Below are 17,404 nucleotides of genomic sequence, written 5' to 3'. Positions count from 1 at the left end.
TGCAAGGAGCCTTGATGGCTTTCTGAGTGGTAGGTAATGCCATGGACACCTGGCTCCCAGGGAGGGTCTGCTTGCTGGGGAGCCATGGGTATACCTGGCATTCTTCACCTCCCAAGAGAGGCCAGCTGGGGAGGCAGCAGCCATGGGGTGCAGACGACATAAACCCACCTCAAACCCCCATCATCCCTGCAGGTATTCTATATCTCTGGTCTTTTTACATCTCTAGCGATGCCAGGTCCCAGCAGCTCCAGGTGCTAGAGGCCACCTGCCCCCTACTCTCCATTCTCTTCCCCCCACCCCCAACTCCACCCCGAGGGCCATCAGGGAACCCAATGAATGCCCCGATGCAGAGAAAGGTAGAAGGCGCCCAGTGCAGGGCCTATCTCCAGGGAGCTATCCCTTGCCGGGTGGGCTAACCCAGAAAGCTCTGTCTCTTGAGGACAGACCACACCCCAAATCAGGCCAGTCCTGGGGGGGCGGGGGGGGGGGAGAGGGGGGGAATGACACAGGAAACCTGTTTACCTGTTTTTTCTAGGGCTGAGACCCAAGTCAGCCCTTTCCAGCAGGACCGCCTCCGTTTCCATTTCTAATACATTAAAAATTGAGAAATACCAACACAGCCAAAACCAGTTTGGCTCAGTAGTAGAGCGTCGGTCTGCGGACTGAAGGGTCCCGGGTTCAATTCCGGTCAAGGGCATGTACATTGGTTGCGGGCACATCCCTGGTAGGGGGTGTGCAAGAGGCAGCTGGTCGATGATTCTCTCTCATCGATGTTTCTAGCTCTCTAGCTCTCTCCCTTTCTCTCTGTAAAAAATCAATAAAATATATTTTTAAAAAAGAAATACCAACATAGCATGTATGAAGTTTTTTAATGTATATTAGCATGGATTGGTGGACCTCCCATTTCAGTCGGAGCACCATGTCTCAGGGATCAATGCTAACAACATCTGCATTGGGTGAGAACTCAAAAATTTAAGTCAGCTCTGGCCAGTTTGGATCACTGGTTAAAGCATTGGCTTGCAGACCAAAGGGCCACGGGTTTGATTCCCATGTGCAGGAGGCAACCAGTCCATGTCTCTCTCATATCAAGTCATCAAGTCTCTCTCTCTCTCTCTCTCTCTCTCTCTCTCTCTCTCTCTCTCTCTCTCTCTCTCTCGATCAGCGGAAAAAATAACCTCCGGTGAGGATTTTTAGAAAGTCTAAATCAGGGTTCTCCATCTCACCACTGTGGGATAGTTCTTGGCTGCAGGAGCCGTCCTGCGATTTGTAGGATGTTGAGCAACATTCCTGGCCTCCACCCACCAGGCGCCAGTAACAGCTCCAAGTTGTAACAGACCAAAAACGTCTCCAGACACCACCAAGTACCCCCTACGGGACAAAACAACCCCAGCTGAGAACTCCTGCCTGAGGGGGTTCCACTGACACCCCTCCCCCAGGAAGCTGCATTCCATAACCATCTGACTACTGGGGCCCTAGAGTCACCTGAACGGGACTGGGCCCTGTGTAGGCCTGCCTCGGGCCAGCCGTCAGTGCATGGTTTCTTGGCTTCATGTAGGAAAGATTTCACAACACAAGTCCAGGTGATTTTGAGAGTACATTTATTAAAGCTGGGGACAGGGAAACAAAGGAAGAGCTTAGGACAGAAGAAGCAATGGGTGAGAGAGAGAAAGCCTAGGTGGTGCTCTGCTTTGGCTCTCTAGAAATGTTATAGGAGAGAAGCGAGCCATGGGGGGCTGCTATCAGCTCACTGAAGTCAGAGAAAAGGGGGCCTTAGAGACAGGATCAGAGGTTAGCCCAGGACAACCTGCCACTGCCAGTTGATCCCCTGTTACAAGTCCCATGGGGACCCTTAGAGCTCGGGGGGAGGGGGAGTAAGATGCACACTTGAGAAGGAAGAAAAGTGTGGACATGCTCCAGAGAGGGCCCCTCCTGGGTCTTTTTCTTGAGAGTTCTTTTCTGTTTTCTAAAGGAGGTCTTAGAGGAAGATGTCAATAGAATATTTATAAGCATTATGCTAATTCACCAACATGAGATTTATTCCCCTGACCTCATTCTTCCTAGGGTGTGGTTGGCACAAATGGCATTACTTGGAATTCTGTTATCTATCTCCCTGAGAAGGGTAATTTAAGTTGTTTATACTCTGGTTGGAGAGAATTGCAAACCCTTTACTCCCCCCCCCCCCTCTTTATTGAATTTATTGGGAAGACATCTATACTAATAAAAAGGTAATATGCTAATTAAACCAGATAGACCTGATATCCTTTGGGATAAAGCCGTGGTGGTGGGACTGAGGCAGAGGTGGTTAGGGGCTACCAGGCAGGCAGGCAGAGTGGTTAGGGGTGATCAGGCAGGCAGGCAGGCAGGTTAGCATTTAGGAGCCAGCGGTCCTGGATTGTGAGAGGGATGTCCGACTGCCAGTTTAGGCCCTACCCCACAATCAGAAGTCAGACATCCCCCAAGGGATACCTGATTAGAGAGGGTGTAAGGCTTGGCTGAGGGACCCTCTCCTGCACACGATTTTCATGCACTGGGGCTCTAGTTGTTTAATAAAATGATATAGGCTTCAGGTGTAGAATTCTATAATACATCATCTGTATATTGTACTAAGGGCTCAGTGCACAAATTCATGCACCTTGAAAGGAACTGTGGGCCACAAGGCTGTGGTAGGCACAGGGGCAGGTCTCAGCCCATCCTCTGCACCCTCACCCAGCCCCTCCTGCCACAGGCCCACTCCCCCATCCCCCGTCTGCCAGCAGCCCCACTTCCATCTCTGCTGCTCCCACGTTCTGACAGCACTGGCTCTGCTCACACCTGTTGATGATGTGGAGTGACTGGGACTGGCACCAGCAGTGGGTGTGAGCAGCAGCCGCTGCCCCAATCACTCCTCAGGAGCAGGGGGAGGTGGAGAAGCCCTCAGGGATGATCAGGGCTGGCAGCCACTGCTGATTGTGCCGAGTGATTGGGACCAGCTCCAAGCACTGGCAGCAGATGCAAACGGTGACTCCAGTGCTGGCTGTGGGTGCGAGTGCCAAGTGGAACCTCAGTGTGCAGGAGCAAAGAATTTTCAGTAACCACCAGAGGCTCACCCCTATGATAGCAACCTGCACCCCTCTGCTCACCTGCTCCACCATCCCACCACAGCCAACGCCCACCATGTTCCACCCACCAGGTGCTAGTAACACCCTGGTGGTCAGCGCACCTTGTGGCAACCAGTGTTTGGTTGTTCCGGTTGTTCTGCCATTCAGCCTATTTGCATGTTAGCCTTTTATTATATTATATAGGATTACAGGTTCACTGCCCTAAGTCAAGTCTCCTTCCATCACAATTTATCCCCCTATACCTACTTCTATCTCCCCCATCCCCTTTTCCCTCTGATCACAGACACTGCTGTCTGTGTCCATGAGGTTGTGGAGTTTTTTTCCCCTCACCCAAGAATATGTTTTTGTTTTATTTTTTAAATATTTTATATGTTTTCATTGAATTCAGAGAGAGGGAGAAAGAGAAAGAAACCTTAATCAGTTGCCTCCTTCATGCAACCCGACTGGGGATAACCTGAAACCTAGCTATGTGCCCTGACTAGGATTTGAAGTCACAACCTTTTGGTGTATGGGACAATGCTCCATCCAGGGCCATTTACTCTTGAGTGTTGGTTAGGGAAGATAAGATTTTGCGATTTACTAGATGGCTGTAAACTTCTTGGTCGTTTAACTATCTGTCTCGGTTTCCCTTTTCCGCTTGTCATGGTTTACTTATCTGTCTCACTAGGATGCTGTAGTCATTTAGATGGAATGGAGAGAGGAGGTGATGGACAGAGGCAAGGGGTCAACCTGGTTTATACCATCTGATCCATCAGGGATTTATTCAGTTAGCTGGAGGGTTAACTTAATTTTTCCCAGTTAATTAACTCAGCAATTGTCAGCACTATTGACATTTGGGCCCAGATGAGTCTGGTGAAGGAAGGAGAAAGACAGTCCTGTGCACTGTATATATCTAGCACCTCACCCTGCCCCCACTAGATGCCAGGAGCACACACACAACTGCCACCCACACATGACAACCACAAGTGTCTCCAGATATTGCCAGCTGGAAGGCAGATCGTCCCCAGTTGAGAACCACTAGAGGCCATTGGTGAATGTGAAGGACCAGCCATATGGCTGAAGTGGCTGACTCAATGGCTGGAAGCCCTAGGAGGCAAGGAGGGAGCTCCTGGATGGCAGAGCTGGAGCTGCCATCAAAAGAGAGTCTGGCCGAAACTGGTTTGGCTCAGTGGATAGAGTGTCAGCCTGCGGACTGAAAGGTCCCAGGTTCGATTCCAATAAAGGGCATGTACCTTGGTTGTGGGCACATCCCCAGTGGGGGATGTGCAGGAGGCAGCTCATCGATGTTTCTCTCTCGTCGACGTTTCTAACTCTCTATCCCTCTCTCTTCCTCTCTGTAAAAAATCAATAAAATATATATATTTTTTTAAAAGGGAGTCTGACCCCACCAGTGTGACTCGGTAGTTGAGCCTCAACCTTTGAACCAGCAGGTCACCGTTTGATTCCTGATCAGGGCACATGCCCAGGTTTCAGGCTCAATCCCCAGTAGGGGCTGTGCAAGAGGCAGCCAATCAATGATTCTCTCTCATCATTGATGTTTCTCTCTCTCTCCCCCCTTCCTCTCTAAAATCAATAAAAATATTTAAAAAAAAAAAAAAAAAAAAAAAAAAAGCTTCTCGCCGAAACCGGTTTGGCTCAGTGGATGGAGCATCGGCCTGTGGACTGAAGGGTCCCGGGTTCAATTCCAGTCGAGGGCATGTACCTTGGTTGCGAGTACATCCCCAGTGTGGGTGTGCAAGAGGCAGCTGATTGATGATTCTCTCTCATCATTGTTTCTAACTCTCTATCCCTCTCTCTTTCTCTCTGTAAAAAATCAATAAAATATATATTTAAAAAAAAAAAAAAAGCTTCTCCACAGAGAATCATCAGAGAGATGCAAATCATCAAAAGAAACCATCAAAAAAAAAAATGATACATCTGATGAAAGGTTCATATCCAAAATACATAATGAACCCATACAACTTAACAAAAGGAAGACAATCCAATTAAAAAATGGGCAAAGGACCTAAATGGATACTTCTCCAAAGGGAACATATAGATGGCCAAGAGACTCTGAAAAAATGCTCAAAGGCACCGATCATCAGAGAGATGCAAATTAAAACAACAATGAGGCATCACCTCACACCTGTCAGAATGGCTACCATCAATAAATCAACAAATGACAAGTGCTGGTAAGGATATGGGAAAAAGGGAACCCTAGTGCACTGCCAGTGAGAATGCAGACTGGTGCAACCATTATGGAAAACAGTATGGAGTTTCCTCAAAAATTTAAATATGGAACTGCCATTTGACCCAGTGATCCCACTTCTAAAAATATATCTCAAGAAATTTAGAAACACCAATCAGAAAGAATGTATGCACCCCTGTGTTCATATTAGTGCAATTTACAACAGCTAAGATCTGGAAACAGCCCAAGTGCCCATCTGTAGATGAGTGGGGGGGGGGGGGGGAGGGGGGAAAGCTGTGGTACATTTACACCAGGGAATACCATGCAATAGTAAAAAAGAAGAATCTCTCACCCTTTGAGACAGCATGGAGGGACCTGGGAGTATTATGCTAAGTGAAATGAGTCAGTCAGAGAAAGACAAGTATCACATGATCTCACTCATATGTGGAATCTAATGAACAAAATAAACTGATGGACAAAATAGATCCAGAGACATAGAAGCATGGAACAGATTATCAAATCTCAGAGGGAAGAAAGGGGTGGGTGGGAAGAGATCAACCAAAAAACTTGTATGCATATATGCATAACTCGTGGAGACAGATAATATGGTGGTGAAGGCAGGGGCAGGGATGAGCTAGAAGAGGTGAATAGGGCATAGGGGGACATATGTAATACTTTCAATAAATATTTTAAAATAATAACAATAATAATTTTTAAAAGGGGTCTGGCCCTAGCGGTTTTGGCTCACTGGTTAGAGTGTTGGCGCATTTACTGAATGGTGGCAGGTTCCGTTCCAGTCAAGGTCATGTACCTCAGGTGCAGCCTTGATCCCTACACCGGCAGGACACATGCGGGAGGCACCGAGGGATGTATCTCTCATATCAATGTTTCTCTGTGTGTGTCTCTCCCCCTCCCTTCCACTCTCTATAAAAATCATATCCTCAGTGAGATTAACAAAAGAAAAGGGATCTGGCCTTCACTTAAGGGTCATCACAGGAAGTGTTGTACTGCCCCCTGATAATAATTGTAATACTAATAGCTACAATTTATTGTTTACTCTGTGCGAGGAGAAACTGGGGCCATCTTGCTCACTGGGCCATCTCATCTGACTTTCCCTGCGGGACTGGGGGGAGGGCATTCCTGACTGCCTGTCTTGCAGCCAGAGAGGCAAAGCTGCCCAGGCAAGGTCATAGGGCCAACAGGAGCTGTGAAAGGTAGGGTACTAGCTTGTAATAAATTATAACACCGGAGCAGAGAGGTGCCGATCTGAAGAAAGCAAAGCAGTCCCCACAGCTCGCCATTCCTCCTCCCCCCTGGAAATCCAGCTCTAAGTCTTAACTCCCTGAAGTTCCAACCCAGGCAAAGCTAGGGTGACCCCGCCTGCTGCAAACCCAAGGCCCAGCAGAAGTGTCCAGGGACCCCACAAGCCTCCATCAGCTTCCACAAACACTCCCCGGAAACATGGAAGGAAAATCTGGTTTTACTGACTATGCAGCTTCCAGTCCTCCAAGAGCCTACCGCCCTCCCCCTCTCCAAGACAAATCACAACTCCCGCCAGCTTGAGCCCACAAGGAGCCCTCCCAGTAATGAAAGGGTTCTAGGGAAGGTACGTAACATGGGACGGTTCGGACAGAGAAACTGAGGCAGGGCCTCCTGGGCCGGGGTGGAGTGTGGGGTGTGGGGTGGAGCACAGGATGTCCCCATGCTTGTTGATCCCTTCCCCCGCCCAATCTCTGCAAAACGCGAATCGCCAGACCAGGCTGGGGCGGAGAGCGGTGGGAGAAAGTGCTGATAGCCCCTAACGGGTCTCCCGGTCAAGGCCCGGGGTGGGGGCGCACGGGGTCCTGGAGAGCCCCAGCGCGCGCCCCGGGAGGTCCCCAGGTGGCCCGCTCCCTCCACCCCCTCCTGCTCCGTCCCGGGGCGGGACCAGGGGGCGGAGCAGGCCGGTGACAGGCGGTGACGCGAGCCCCACCCTTTCTTATAGAGGCACGCGGGGGACTCGGGGACCGTGTTTCGTCGTCGCCGTCGTCGCCGCCGCCGCCACCACCACCGCATCCACCGCGTCCACCGCCTGCCCCGCCACCACAGCACCCAGCACCAACGCCAGCGCCACCGCCACCGCATCCGCCAGCAGCGCCACCGCCACCGCCATGCGCGAGATCGTGCACCTGCAGGCCGGCCAGTGCGGCAACCAGATTGGGGCCAAGGTGCGCGGGGGAACCGGGCCCCGGGAGGTGGCTGGGAAGAGTGGAGCGGGGCCCTTGAACTCCCCCACCTTGGGCCTTTGGGCGGTCGGGGTGTCCAGGAGGCCAGCACCCCAGGGACGGTGTGGGAGGGGGGCGCCGGGGCTGGACCAGGCGGGGAACAAAGAGGCCAATGGGGGTGGGGCCCAGCCTTCTGTCTGCTGACCACAGCTGGCCTCACAGCTGGCCCACTGTCCCCTGCACACGCACAAAGGGTCCCAGTCACAGCCTCTCCCGCTGGCTGCAGCCAGGGTGCACGGACACCGGCAGTCTTGGCTGGCGGCTCTGCTTCACCCTGCCCCCACCTCTCCCTTCTTGCTGTTTCATCCCTGCCTCCCCACCATGCCTTTAGCCCCCACCCTTCACCTTGCTGGGGGACAGGTGGCAGCAGGGAGGTGGTTGGGGGTCCTGAGCTCAGAAGATGGGAGGCCGGGGCAGGCCTGATCCCCTCTCCCTCTCTATCGGTTCTTACCACCACCACCACCACCACCACCACCACCCCTCTAGTTCTGGGAGGTGATCAGTGATGAGCATGGCATCGACCCCACGGGCACCTATCATGGGGACAGTGACCTGCAGCTGGAGAGGATCAACGTGTACTACAATGAGGCCACAGGTAGGATGCAGAAGCACCTTCTGGCGTGGGGGTGGGAAGGATGCGGGGGGGGGGGGGGGGCGGGGTGGAGGGGGGGACTGCATGCTGGTTCCTGGCTCTCACCCCAGCTGACCTCCATCTGCTTCCCTGCAGGAGGAAATTACGTGCCCAGAGCCGTGCTGGTGGACCTGGAGCCAGGCACCATGGACTCGGTCCGCTCTGGCCCCTTTGGCCAGATCTTCCGGCCTGACAACTTTGTGTTTGGTGAGTGCCAGGCATGGAGCACAGGCAGGGAAGCCCCCTCACTCCTTTCACGACCAAAGGCTTAGTGAAAACTCCCCACCGCAGGCCCCGCAGCCCAGTGGGGGAGGCGGATAGGGCAGCCGGGGCTGTGTTGGCGACAGCCTGGCGACTGTGGGAGCCCAGGGGAGGCATCTGATATGGTGGCAGGGGTGGTGGGGGTGGGTAAGGAAGCCTTCCTGCACAAAAGCCCCGGCCCTGCCACTTTATGCATTCTACACACATTTATTGAGCACCTACTGCATGCAGGTCCTACTGTAGCCCCAGGGGGATACACATGAGAACAAAACAGACAAAGCTCTCTTCTCCTCTGGAGCTGGCATCCTGGGGGATGGAGGTAGGATGGTAATACAAGCAAGTAACACCCAGGCACAGATCCAGTCAGTTGGGTGACTCTGAGCAGTTTCTCTGTGCTTATCTCCTCGTCTTTTAAAATAGAGATTTTAAAAAAAATCTACCTTGTCCTAACCGGTTTGGCTCAGTGGATAGAGCATTGGCCTTCAGATTCAAGGGTCCCAGGTTCGATTCCAGTCAAGGGCATGTACCTTGGTTGCGGGCACATCCCCAGTAGGAAGTGTGCAGGAGGCATCTGATTGGTGTTTCTCTCTCACTGATGTTTCTAACTCTCCCTCTCTCTTCCTCTCTGCAAAAAATCAATAAAATATATATATTTTTAAAAATCTACCTCACAGGCTTGTGTGGCTCAACGCCATTAACATGTGTAAAGGATTTAGAACAATGCCTAGAGAAAAAGGCAAATAAGCACTTGCTGTTGTTTTCATGATCATTATTGTTATTAATATCTGCGGCCTAAAAGATGATTAGGGCATTGACAGGCAGGCAGGGAAGATGTGCAAGGAACAGCTGAAAGGAGGGGCAAGGATGGAAGCAGAGAGAACAATGAATAATCATAACAACAAAATTACAATAATGTATGTCATCTCTAATAATAATTTTTTAATTTATTATTCAACCACTAGGATGGCGGGGGAGAGGCTGGGGGGGGTTCTTCCTATAACCGCCCCTGTGTCCCGTTCCCTTTCTCACCTCTCAGGCCAGTCTGGAGCCGGCAACAACTGGGCCAAGGGCCACTACACGGAGGGCGCAGAGCTGGTAGACGCCGTCCTGGACGTGGTCCGAAAGGAGGCTGAGAGCTGCGACTGCCTGCAGGGCTTCCAGCTGACCCACTCGCTGGGCGGGGGCACGGGGTCCGGGATGGGCACGCTGCTCATCAGCAAGATCCGGGAGGAGTTTCCCGACCGCATCATGAACACCTTCAGCGTGGTGCCCTCGCCCAAGGTGTCGGACACGGTAGTGGAGCCCTACAACGCCACGCTGTCCGTGCACCAGCTGGTGGAGAACACGGACGAGACCTACTGCATCGACAACGAGGCCCTCTACGACATCTGCTTCCGCACCCTCAAGCTGACCACCCCCACCTACGGGGACCTCAACCACCTGGTGTCGGCCACCATGAGCGGGGTCACCACCTGCCTGCGCTTCCCGGGCCAGCTGAACGCCGACCTGCGCAAGCTGGCCGTGAACATGGTGCCCTTCCCGCGCCTGCACTTCTTCATGCCGGGCTTCGCGCCGCTCACCAGCCGCGGCAGCCAGCAGTACCGCGCCCTGACCGTGCCCGAGCTCACCCAGCAGATGTTCGACGCCAAGAACATGATGGCCGCGTGCGACCCGCGCCACGGCCGCTACCTGACCGTGGCCGCCGTGTTCCGGGGCCGCATGTCCATGAAGGAGGTGGACGAGCAGATGCTGAGCGTGCAGAGCAAGAACAGCAGCTACTTCGTGGAGTGGATCCCCAACAACGTGAAGACGGCCGTGTGCGACATCCCGCCCCGGGGCCTGAAGATGGCCGCCACCTTCATCGGCAACAGCACGGCCATCCAGGAGCTGTTCAAGCGCATCTCGGAGCAGTTCACGGCCATGTTCCGGCGCAAGGCCTTCCTGCACTGGTACACGGGCGAGGGCATGGACGAGATGGAGTTCACCGAGGCCGAGAGCAACATGAACGACCTGGTGTCCGAGTACCAGCAGTACCAGGACGCCACTGCCGAGGAGGGCGAGTTTGAGGAAGAGGCCGAGGAGGAGGTGGCCTAGACCATCTCATTCGTTCATTCATTCATTCACCCGGGTCTGCCCCCACCCCTGCTGGGCTGCTTACCTTTGACCCCTTAGAGCCCTTCTTGGGCCCTCATGAGAGCCCTGTATCATCACCAAGCCTGACTCAGCTCTGACCCTATAACCTTGACTCCTCCCCTCATCTCAGCTGACCTTCGAGCCCGGAGCCCCACGTTGGCCCACATTTAACTCCAGGAACCCTGTTTTGCCGTGACCTCTCCTTCACCTATATGACCTTACCCATATCATCCAAATGCACCCCCAAACAAATAAACCCAGTCTACTTACAACACCCCTCTCCCTCTGAGCCTCCCTTCCACCTCTGACCATGCCTCACCTTTGGCCCCACAAGCACACCCACCCTCTGACCCCACGTTCTTTCTGGCTTCTGTAATTCCCCTGTTTTATCCCTGAACTCACTCCCCTCAACTCCCACTGACCTTGGCTTTCCAGGGCTGGTGGAGGGCAGCTGTGTGGGGAGAAGCAGCCCTGGAACCTGTGGACGAGAGAGGCTGTGCCCCCATGCCTCCCCACCTCCTTCCCTCTGACTCACCCTCAATAAATAAATTGTTGTCTTGCCATGTTTCTGCCGAGTGCATTTTTCTTTTCTTTTTTTTCTTTTTTTTTATGTATTTTATTGATTTTGTACAGAGAGGAAGGGAGAGAGATAGTTAGAAACATCGATGAGAGAGAGTCATCGATCAGCTGCCTCTTGCACACCCCCTACTGGGGATATGCCCGCAACCAAGGTACATGCCCTTGACCGGGATCGAACCCGGGACCTTTCAGTCCCCAAGCCAACGCTCTATCCATTGAGCCAAACCGGTTTCGGCTGCCGAGTGCATTTTTCATCTCCCTGTGGGAAGGCCAACGAGCAAGGGCTCCCCCTAAAGGATGAAGGTGGGTGCTGAAGAGACATCTAAGGTGGGGAGGAAGGAAGGGGGCAGAAATTGTAGAGTCAGACAGAGGGGCTGGGTCACCCACTGTGTGGTGTGGAGTAAGCACGTGTGCTCTCTGGTCCTCGATTTGCTCACCTGTAAAATGGGATTGTACATTTCCCCCATGATGCCCACACACACACACCCCAGGAATGTTAGTGAGGATTCGAGAGCTCTTATGGGGCACAGGGCCTGGCACAAGGAGTGCTTGGCAATGGAGCTGTTGCCATGTCCTGTGGGGCATCTAGCAAGTATGGAAAGCAGAAGGGGTCTTTAGGGAAGGGCACTGGGGCGGTGGCATTCTGGAGCTAGCATCCAAGGGACAGTCCTATCAGAACAAGTCACTAACACGGATGGAGCACTTGGAGGTTCCTGACATGCCTCACTTATCTCATGTAACTCTCACATGACCTATGTAAGATCTGAGCCTACAAAGCATATCCATTAGCTTTTTTTTTTTAATCTTTATTGTTCATATTATTACAGATGTTCCTCATCCCCCCCCTTTGCCCCCCTCCACCAGGTTCCCACCCCACCCTCTGCCCTTTCCCCAGCCATCATTGTCCTCATCCACAGGTGCAGTTTATGTTCAGACTCTTCCCACATCCCCATCTCCCCTTTTCCCTGAGAATCGTCAGTTCACTCCCCTTCCATACCTCTGATTCTACTATATTATATTCACCAGTCAATATTGTTCATCAGATTTTTTTGATTTTTTTGGTTTTTAGATTCACTTGTTGATAGTTACGTATTTGTTGTTCATAGTTTTAATCTTTATTTACTTTCTCTTCCAAAAGAACCCCCTTCAGCAATTCATATAATTCTGATTTGGTGGTGATGAACTCCTTCAGCTTTTTTTTTATTGGTGAAGCTCTTTATCTGGCCTTCGATTCTGAGTGATGCTTTACTGGGTAGATTATTTTTGGCTGTACGTTCTTACTATTCATCACCTTGAATATTCTTGCCATTCCCATCTGGCCTGCATGGTTTCTGTTGAGAAATCAGCTGACAATCGTATAGGTGCTCCTTTTAATATTCTCTCTTTGTCTCTTGCTCTTGGAATTTTAATTATGATTTGTCTTGGTGTGGTCTTCTTTGGATTCCTTTTGTTTGGAGTTCTGTGCACTTCCTGGACTTGTAAGTCTAATTCTTTCACCAGCTGGGGGAAGTTTTCTGTCACTATTTCTTTCAGTATGTTTTCGATATCTTGGTCTCTCTCATCTTCTGGGACCCCCATAATTCTGATGTTGGTTCACTTGAAGTTGTCCCAGAGTTTTCTTACATTATCTTCAACTTTCTGGATTCTCTTGCCTTCTTGCTTCTGCGGAGGAGTGTCTTCTGGCTCTTTATGTTCCAAATCTTTGACTTGATTCTTGCGATCTTCCATTCTGTTTTTAGGACTCTGGATAATATTTTTTATTTCAGACAATGTATTCTTTATTTCTTGTTGATCCCTTATTATTTCTTGTTGATCCCTTATTATTTCTTATTGATCCCTTATTATTTCTAGTTGATCCCTTTTCATATCCTCATAGGTCTCATTTATTTTATCGGCCTTTTCTAGGAGATTCTTGAACAACCTTATAAGTGTGGTTTTGAACTCTATATCCAGTCGCTTTTTGTCCTCCATTTCTTTCGTTTGTGATCTATTTCCTTGTCTAGGCATTTTCGCAGCTTCCCTGATGGGGCAGAGTTTCAGGGTGGAGCCTACAGGCTTGGCTTCTGTCAGCCACGCCCTATGCTCAGCCATGCCCTATGCGGCTCCTGAGTCTCAGTATTCCTCAGGGTCCTTCAGTACTCGCTGCAAGCACCTCTGAGAGTGAGGTACCCTCGAGTTTCGCCTGCTACCAAACAGTCTAGTCTCTCCCCCAATGGGCCTGGAACTGGGGTTCAGTTCAGTTGGAAGTGGGATTGGAGGTGGTGTTCAGAGCAGTCTGGAGCCCCTGTCTCCTTCCCGCCAGGGCAATCCACAGCCAACTGTCCCTTCTCTGTGCACAATGTGCTCGACTCTGGGGGCTCTGCCTTTTGCTGTTCCCCTGGGATTCTGCCTCACAGTCCAGGCTCCCTCTGTTTGAGCCTGGGTCCCCAAGGTCTGGCCTAGAACTGGGGTTCAGTGCTGTCGGGTCTGGGGTTCAGCACAGTCTGGAGCTTTTATCTCCTTCCCGCTAGGGAATGCCAGACAGGCACTCAGCCTCCCCCTCCTCTCCGGCTCCGTCCTCTCCGTGCACCACGTGTCTCCGTACCTTAGGCTTTTACAGCTCCTCTGCTCTTCTTTCTGGTTTTCTCCTTGCTTCTCGTTGTAGAATTTCCAGTCAGTCGACTTTCCTGTAGTTCTGGGCAATGTCCATTTTATATTTTAGTTGTATTTTATTGAAATTGTTGTGTGTGGCTGCGGTTAGGTGTTTACCTGTGCAGCCATCTTGGATCTCCATTAGCTTTTCTTGTGTAGCTATCCTCTAAAAATTTAGGGGCTTAAAACAACAACAGTTATTTATTTAGTTCCCAAATCTGTCATTGGGACAGGGCTTGGCAAGGCAGCTTGTCTCTGCTCTCCATGGCATCAGCTAGAGAATCTCCACTGAGGGGGTTACTTCAAGGTGGCTCACTCCTATGGCTGCCAAGTTAATGCCAACTGTCATCTGGGGGTGCAACAGGGGGCAGATAGAATGAGGGCATCAGTACCTCTCCATAGTCTGCTCAGGCTCTCTCACAGCAGTCCCCAAAAGCAAGCATTCCAGAAGAGCAAGCAGAATGCAATGCATTTTCTTTTTTTACCTGCCTTCAGGAGTCACTTGGTGTCCTCTGGACTCCTCAATGTCGTGTCCACGTTCAAGGGAGTGGGATATGGACTCTACACACACCTCTGGAGTGCAGAGACGCAAGATCCCCTAAGAGCAGGTGGGGTGGGAGATAAAAGGCTGTAGCCATCTTTGGAAATTACAGTTTGGTCCCATGACTATGAAGCAGTGAGCTGGGGTTCAAAGCCTGACAGTTTAAGTCTAGAACTCTTACTCCACTTTATTGCCTAGCGTTCAGTGTAGAGACCATTCTGGGCACATTAAGCAGAAAGGAATTTAATAGAAGGATTACAACACCGTTGGAGGGATTGAGAGAGTGGGGTGTAAGCAAGTGCTTCTTAAATTTCAGTGTACAAGCATCACCAGCAACACTTGGCTAGCACACAGCTTCCTGGGCCCTACCCTAGAGTTTCTGATTCAGCAGGGCTGGGGGGTAGGGAAGCCAAGACCTTGCATTTTTAACAAGTTCCCAGGTGAGGCTGCCTATGACACCACATTTTGAGTAGCCTGGGAATAGGCCGGCACAGCACAAAGCTGACCACTAGGGAGCTGCTTCCTCTGCTTAGTGAGAAAGGTGGAGAGCCGGCAGGCTGCCATCAGAGCTATTAACTAAGTTCAAGAACACCTCCAAAGACCCGCAGAGCTCAAGATAGGTCCACTGGAGTGCTCTGCAAAAATCAACTAAAATGAATATAAAGTTAATTAAATATCAATATCCAGCAGGATTCACACACACACACACACACACACACACACACACACACACAGGAGGGGAGGTCTACCTCAATTCTATCTTCCAAATCTCTCAAGCATTTCTAGTTGGTAGAATCACTTCTTCATCCAAAACCAGAGCTGCAAAAAAGTCTAGAAAATGTAGCTCTTCAAAGCTTCTGCAGTATACAGGGAGGCAAACCAGGAGGAAGAGAAAGAAGAATGGAGGGAGACTGAGAGCCAATTAACTATTCTCTTCACACTCTATGCTGGGACCCAGCCGTCCCCCATCCCCCACCACCCTCAACACTGGGTCCACCACAGGCAGGCAGGAGGCAGGAGAAGTGTGAGAAAGGCAGCCTGGGTATCCAGCCCACAGCAACCCTCATCTGAGCAGGCCCAGCACAGAATTCGGTGGTGGAGCAGGCAGTGGACTAGGCAATGAACTTGGCTGTCTTTGGCATCTCAAACCTAATGTGGCCACAAAAGAACTCACTATTCTACCCCTAAAACCTCCCTTTTGAAATATAGTGGCAACCATACTTTGGTAAAAACTGCTATTTGAATTTTAACCCTTCTAGTTTAGCCCTTGCATCTGATTAAAACACTGGGTACTTACCTCAGCTTCCAGGTGAAGACCTGGAGGCTAAGGCAATTTTCCCTTGCCTGGGACCAGGACCACAGGAGATTGATTCCCACTGACTCAGTAGCTTCAGGGATAGAAACTGTAGATAACCTTTAGAGTCTAACCGCTGAGCTCTGCTTCTGTGTTATCGCTATTGCAAGATAGGGCCACATTCCAATGTCCAGCAGGATGTGACTGGGAACCGACCCTGCGGGCTGTCCCCAGTCTTTAGAATTTAGTCTTTAGGATTTAGAATTTAGAACAAAGGAAAATTCCTGTGGTTTGAACCTTTAAAAGGGACTGCCTACCCCTGAAACGGTGCAGTCATTTGGAGTCCACCTGCGTGTGGTGCTCTTGTGGCTGTCCTGGCCAGTCAATAAATCCTTGCTTGCTTTTTTTTAATTAATTAACCAGCCTCCGGTGGTCTTAACCCAGGGTTCGACCCCACAACACCTTTTCCCAATTAAGCAGTGCCGTCCTCTCACTCAAACCCCAAATCTATGAGTAGGCTTTGATTCCTTGTTTCCCACACCCAGCACACTCTTACTATCTTTTGCTGTCTAGTTGTTTCTGTCTTCAAACTGTGTCTTGACCTCTTCTATCCACCTGTCTATACTCTGATCTAAGCCACCATAATTGTTCATACAGATAACCCCAATCATTTCCCTGAGTTCCCTCCTGCCACCCCTGCCCCTGCAGTGTATCCTCCTTCTCCCACAGCCAGATAAGCTTTCACATGCAAATAAGATCTTATCCAAACCGCCCCATGACTTCAGTCTCACTCAGATTGAAACCCAAACTCTCACCTTCATCTTCGCACCTTTTGACTACATATCCCATCACCCTCCCCCCTCACACACACACTCAATAAGCTGTGACCTTCTTCATGTGCTCAATCATATCAAGCTTGATTCAGCCTCAGGGCCTTTGCACTACTATTTATTTTTCTCGAATGTGTGAATGACTAGCCCCCTTTCACCCACAGATTTCAGTTCAAATATCTCCTTTGAGCAGCCTCCTTGGCAACTCTAAATTAGCACCCAGTAGCTTTCCATCACTTACCTGTTTATATATTTGTTTCTTTTGTCTGTCCCCTTACCTCCCAACTGAAATGTAAGATTCATGAGTACAGGAATCCACCTTGGTCAACACATGCCAACACAGGCCCTCAGTAATTATTTGTTGAATGGGTGAGCAAGCAAATGAATGACTTTATGCCACACTGGTAGGCAAGTAAGAGTTCTGTCTTCCTCATGTCAAAGTGAGAAAACAAAGACATAGAGTGTAGATGGCTTCTAAGATGGCCCCAAAAATCTCATTTCCTCCATTCATGCCCTTGTGTGATCTCCTCCCCTTGAGTGTGGGCTGGACCTGGCAATGGCTTCTAACCAACAAGTTATGGCAAAGGTGATGAAATGTCCCTTCTGATATTGGATTACAAAAAGCTGTGTCTTCTGTCTTGATGAACTCCATTGCCTTCTCAGCTTGCTCAGGTTGATAAAGCAAGCAATATGTTTGGAAGGTTTACATGGCAACGAACTGAGGGCAGCCTTTGCCAATAGCCAGCAAGGAACTGAGGCCCTCAGTCCAACAATCCACAATGAACTAAATCCTGCCAGCAGTCACGTAGGGAGTTTTAAAAGAGCTCCTTTTCTAGCCCTAACCGCTTTGGCTCAGTCGTCAGCCTGTGGACTGAAAGGTCCCAGATTCAATTCTGGTCAAGAACATGTACCTTGGTTGCAGGCACATCCCCAGAAAGAGGTGTGCAGGAGGCAGCTGATCAATGTTTCTCTCTC

The 17,404-nt window shown here is 50.6% G+C and overlaps 1 protein-coding gene and 1 long non-coding RNA gene across 3 annotated transcripts in view; one reads left to right on the top strand and one right to left on the bottom strand.

The window, feature by feature from the left end:
- Positions 1-17,404, bottom strand: part of LOC311623502 — a 199,471-nt gene that overhangs the window by 112,405 nt on the left and 69,662 nt on the right. The window lies entirely within an intron of this gene.
- Positions 7,231-11,114, top strand: TUBB4A (tubulin beta 4A class IVa). 2 transcript variants are annotated; one of them, XM_084885619.1, is made up of 4 exons: positions 7,231-7,472; positions 8,016-8,124; positions 8,257-8,367; positions 9,458-11,114. In XM_084885619.1, the coding sequence occupies exons 1-4, from the start codon at positions 7,416-7,418 to the stop codon at positions 10,513-10,515; spliced, it is 1,335 nt and encodes a 444-aa protein (XP_084741745.1). In that variant the 5' UTR covers positions 7,231-7,415; the 3' UTR covers positions 10,516-11,114. The 2 variants fall into 2 exon arrangements, with proteins under 2 accessions (XP_084741745.1, XP_084741744.1); XM_084885618.1 differs by having other exon boundaries at positions 7,266-7,472; positions 8,016-8,367.

The sequence above is a fragment of the Pipistrellus hanaki genome (assembly GCF_964339955.1).
Source record: "Pipistrellus hanaki genome assembly, chromosome: 5".
Taxonomy (NCBI): domain Eukaryota; kingdom Metazoa; phylum Chordata; class Mammalia; order Chiroptera; family Vespertilionidae; genus Pipistrellus; species Pipistrellus hanaki.
This window is presented reverse-complemented; position numbering and strand designations above follow the sequence as displayed.

Excerpts from the sequence above, each read along its gene's own strand:
- TUBB4A (XM_084885618.1), top strand. The coding sequence starts at position 7,416 with ATGCGCGAGATCGTGCACCTGCAGGCCGGCCAGTGCGGCAACCAGATT. Across the intron at positions 7,473-8,015 it reads GCAACCAGATTGGGGCCAAG|TTCTGGGAGGTGATCAGTGA; the intron begins GTGCGCGGGGGA and ends CCACCCCTCTAG. Across the intron at positions 8,368-9,457 it reads GCCTGACAACTTTGTGTTTG|GCCAGTCTGGAGCCGGCAAC; the intron begins GTGAGTGCCAGG and ends CTCACCTCTCAG.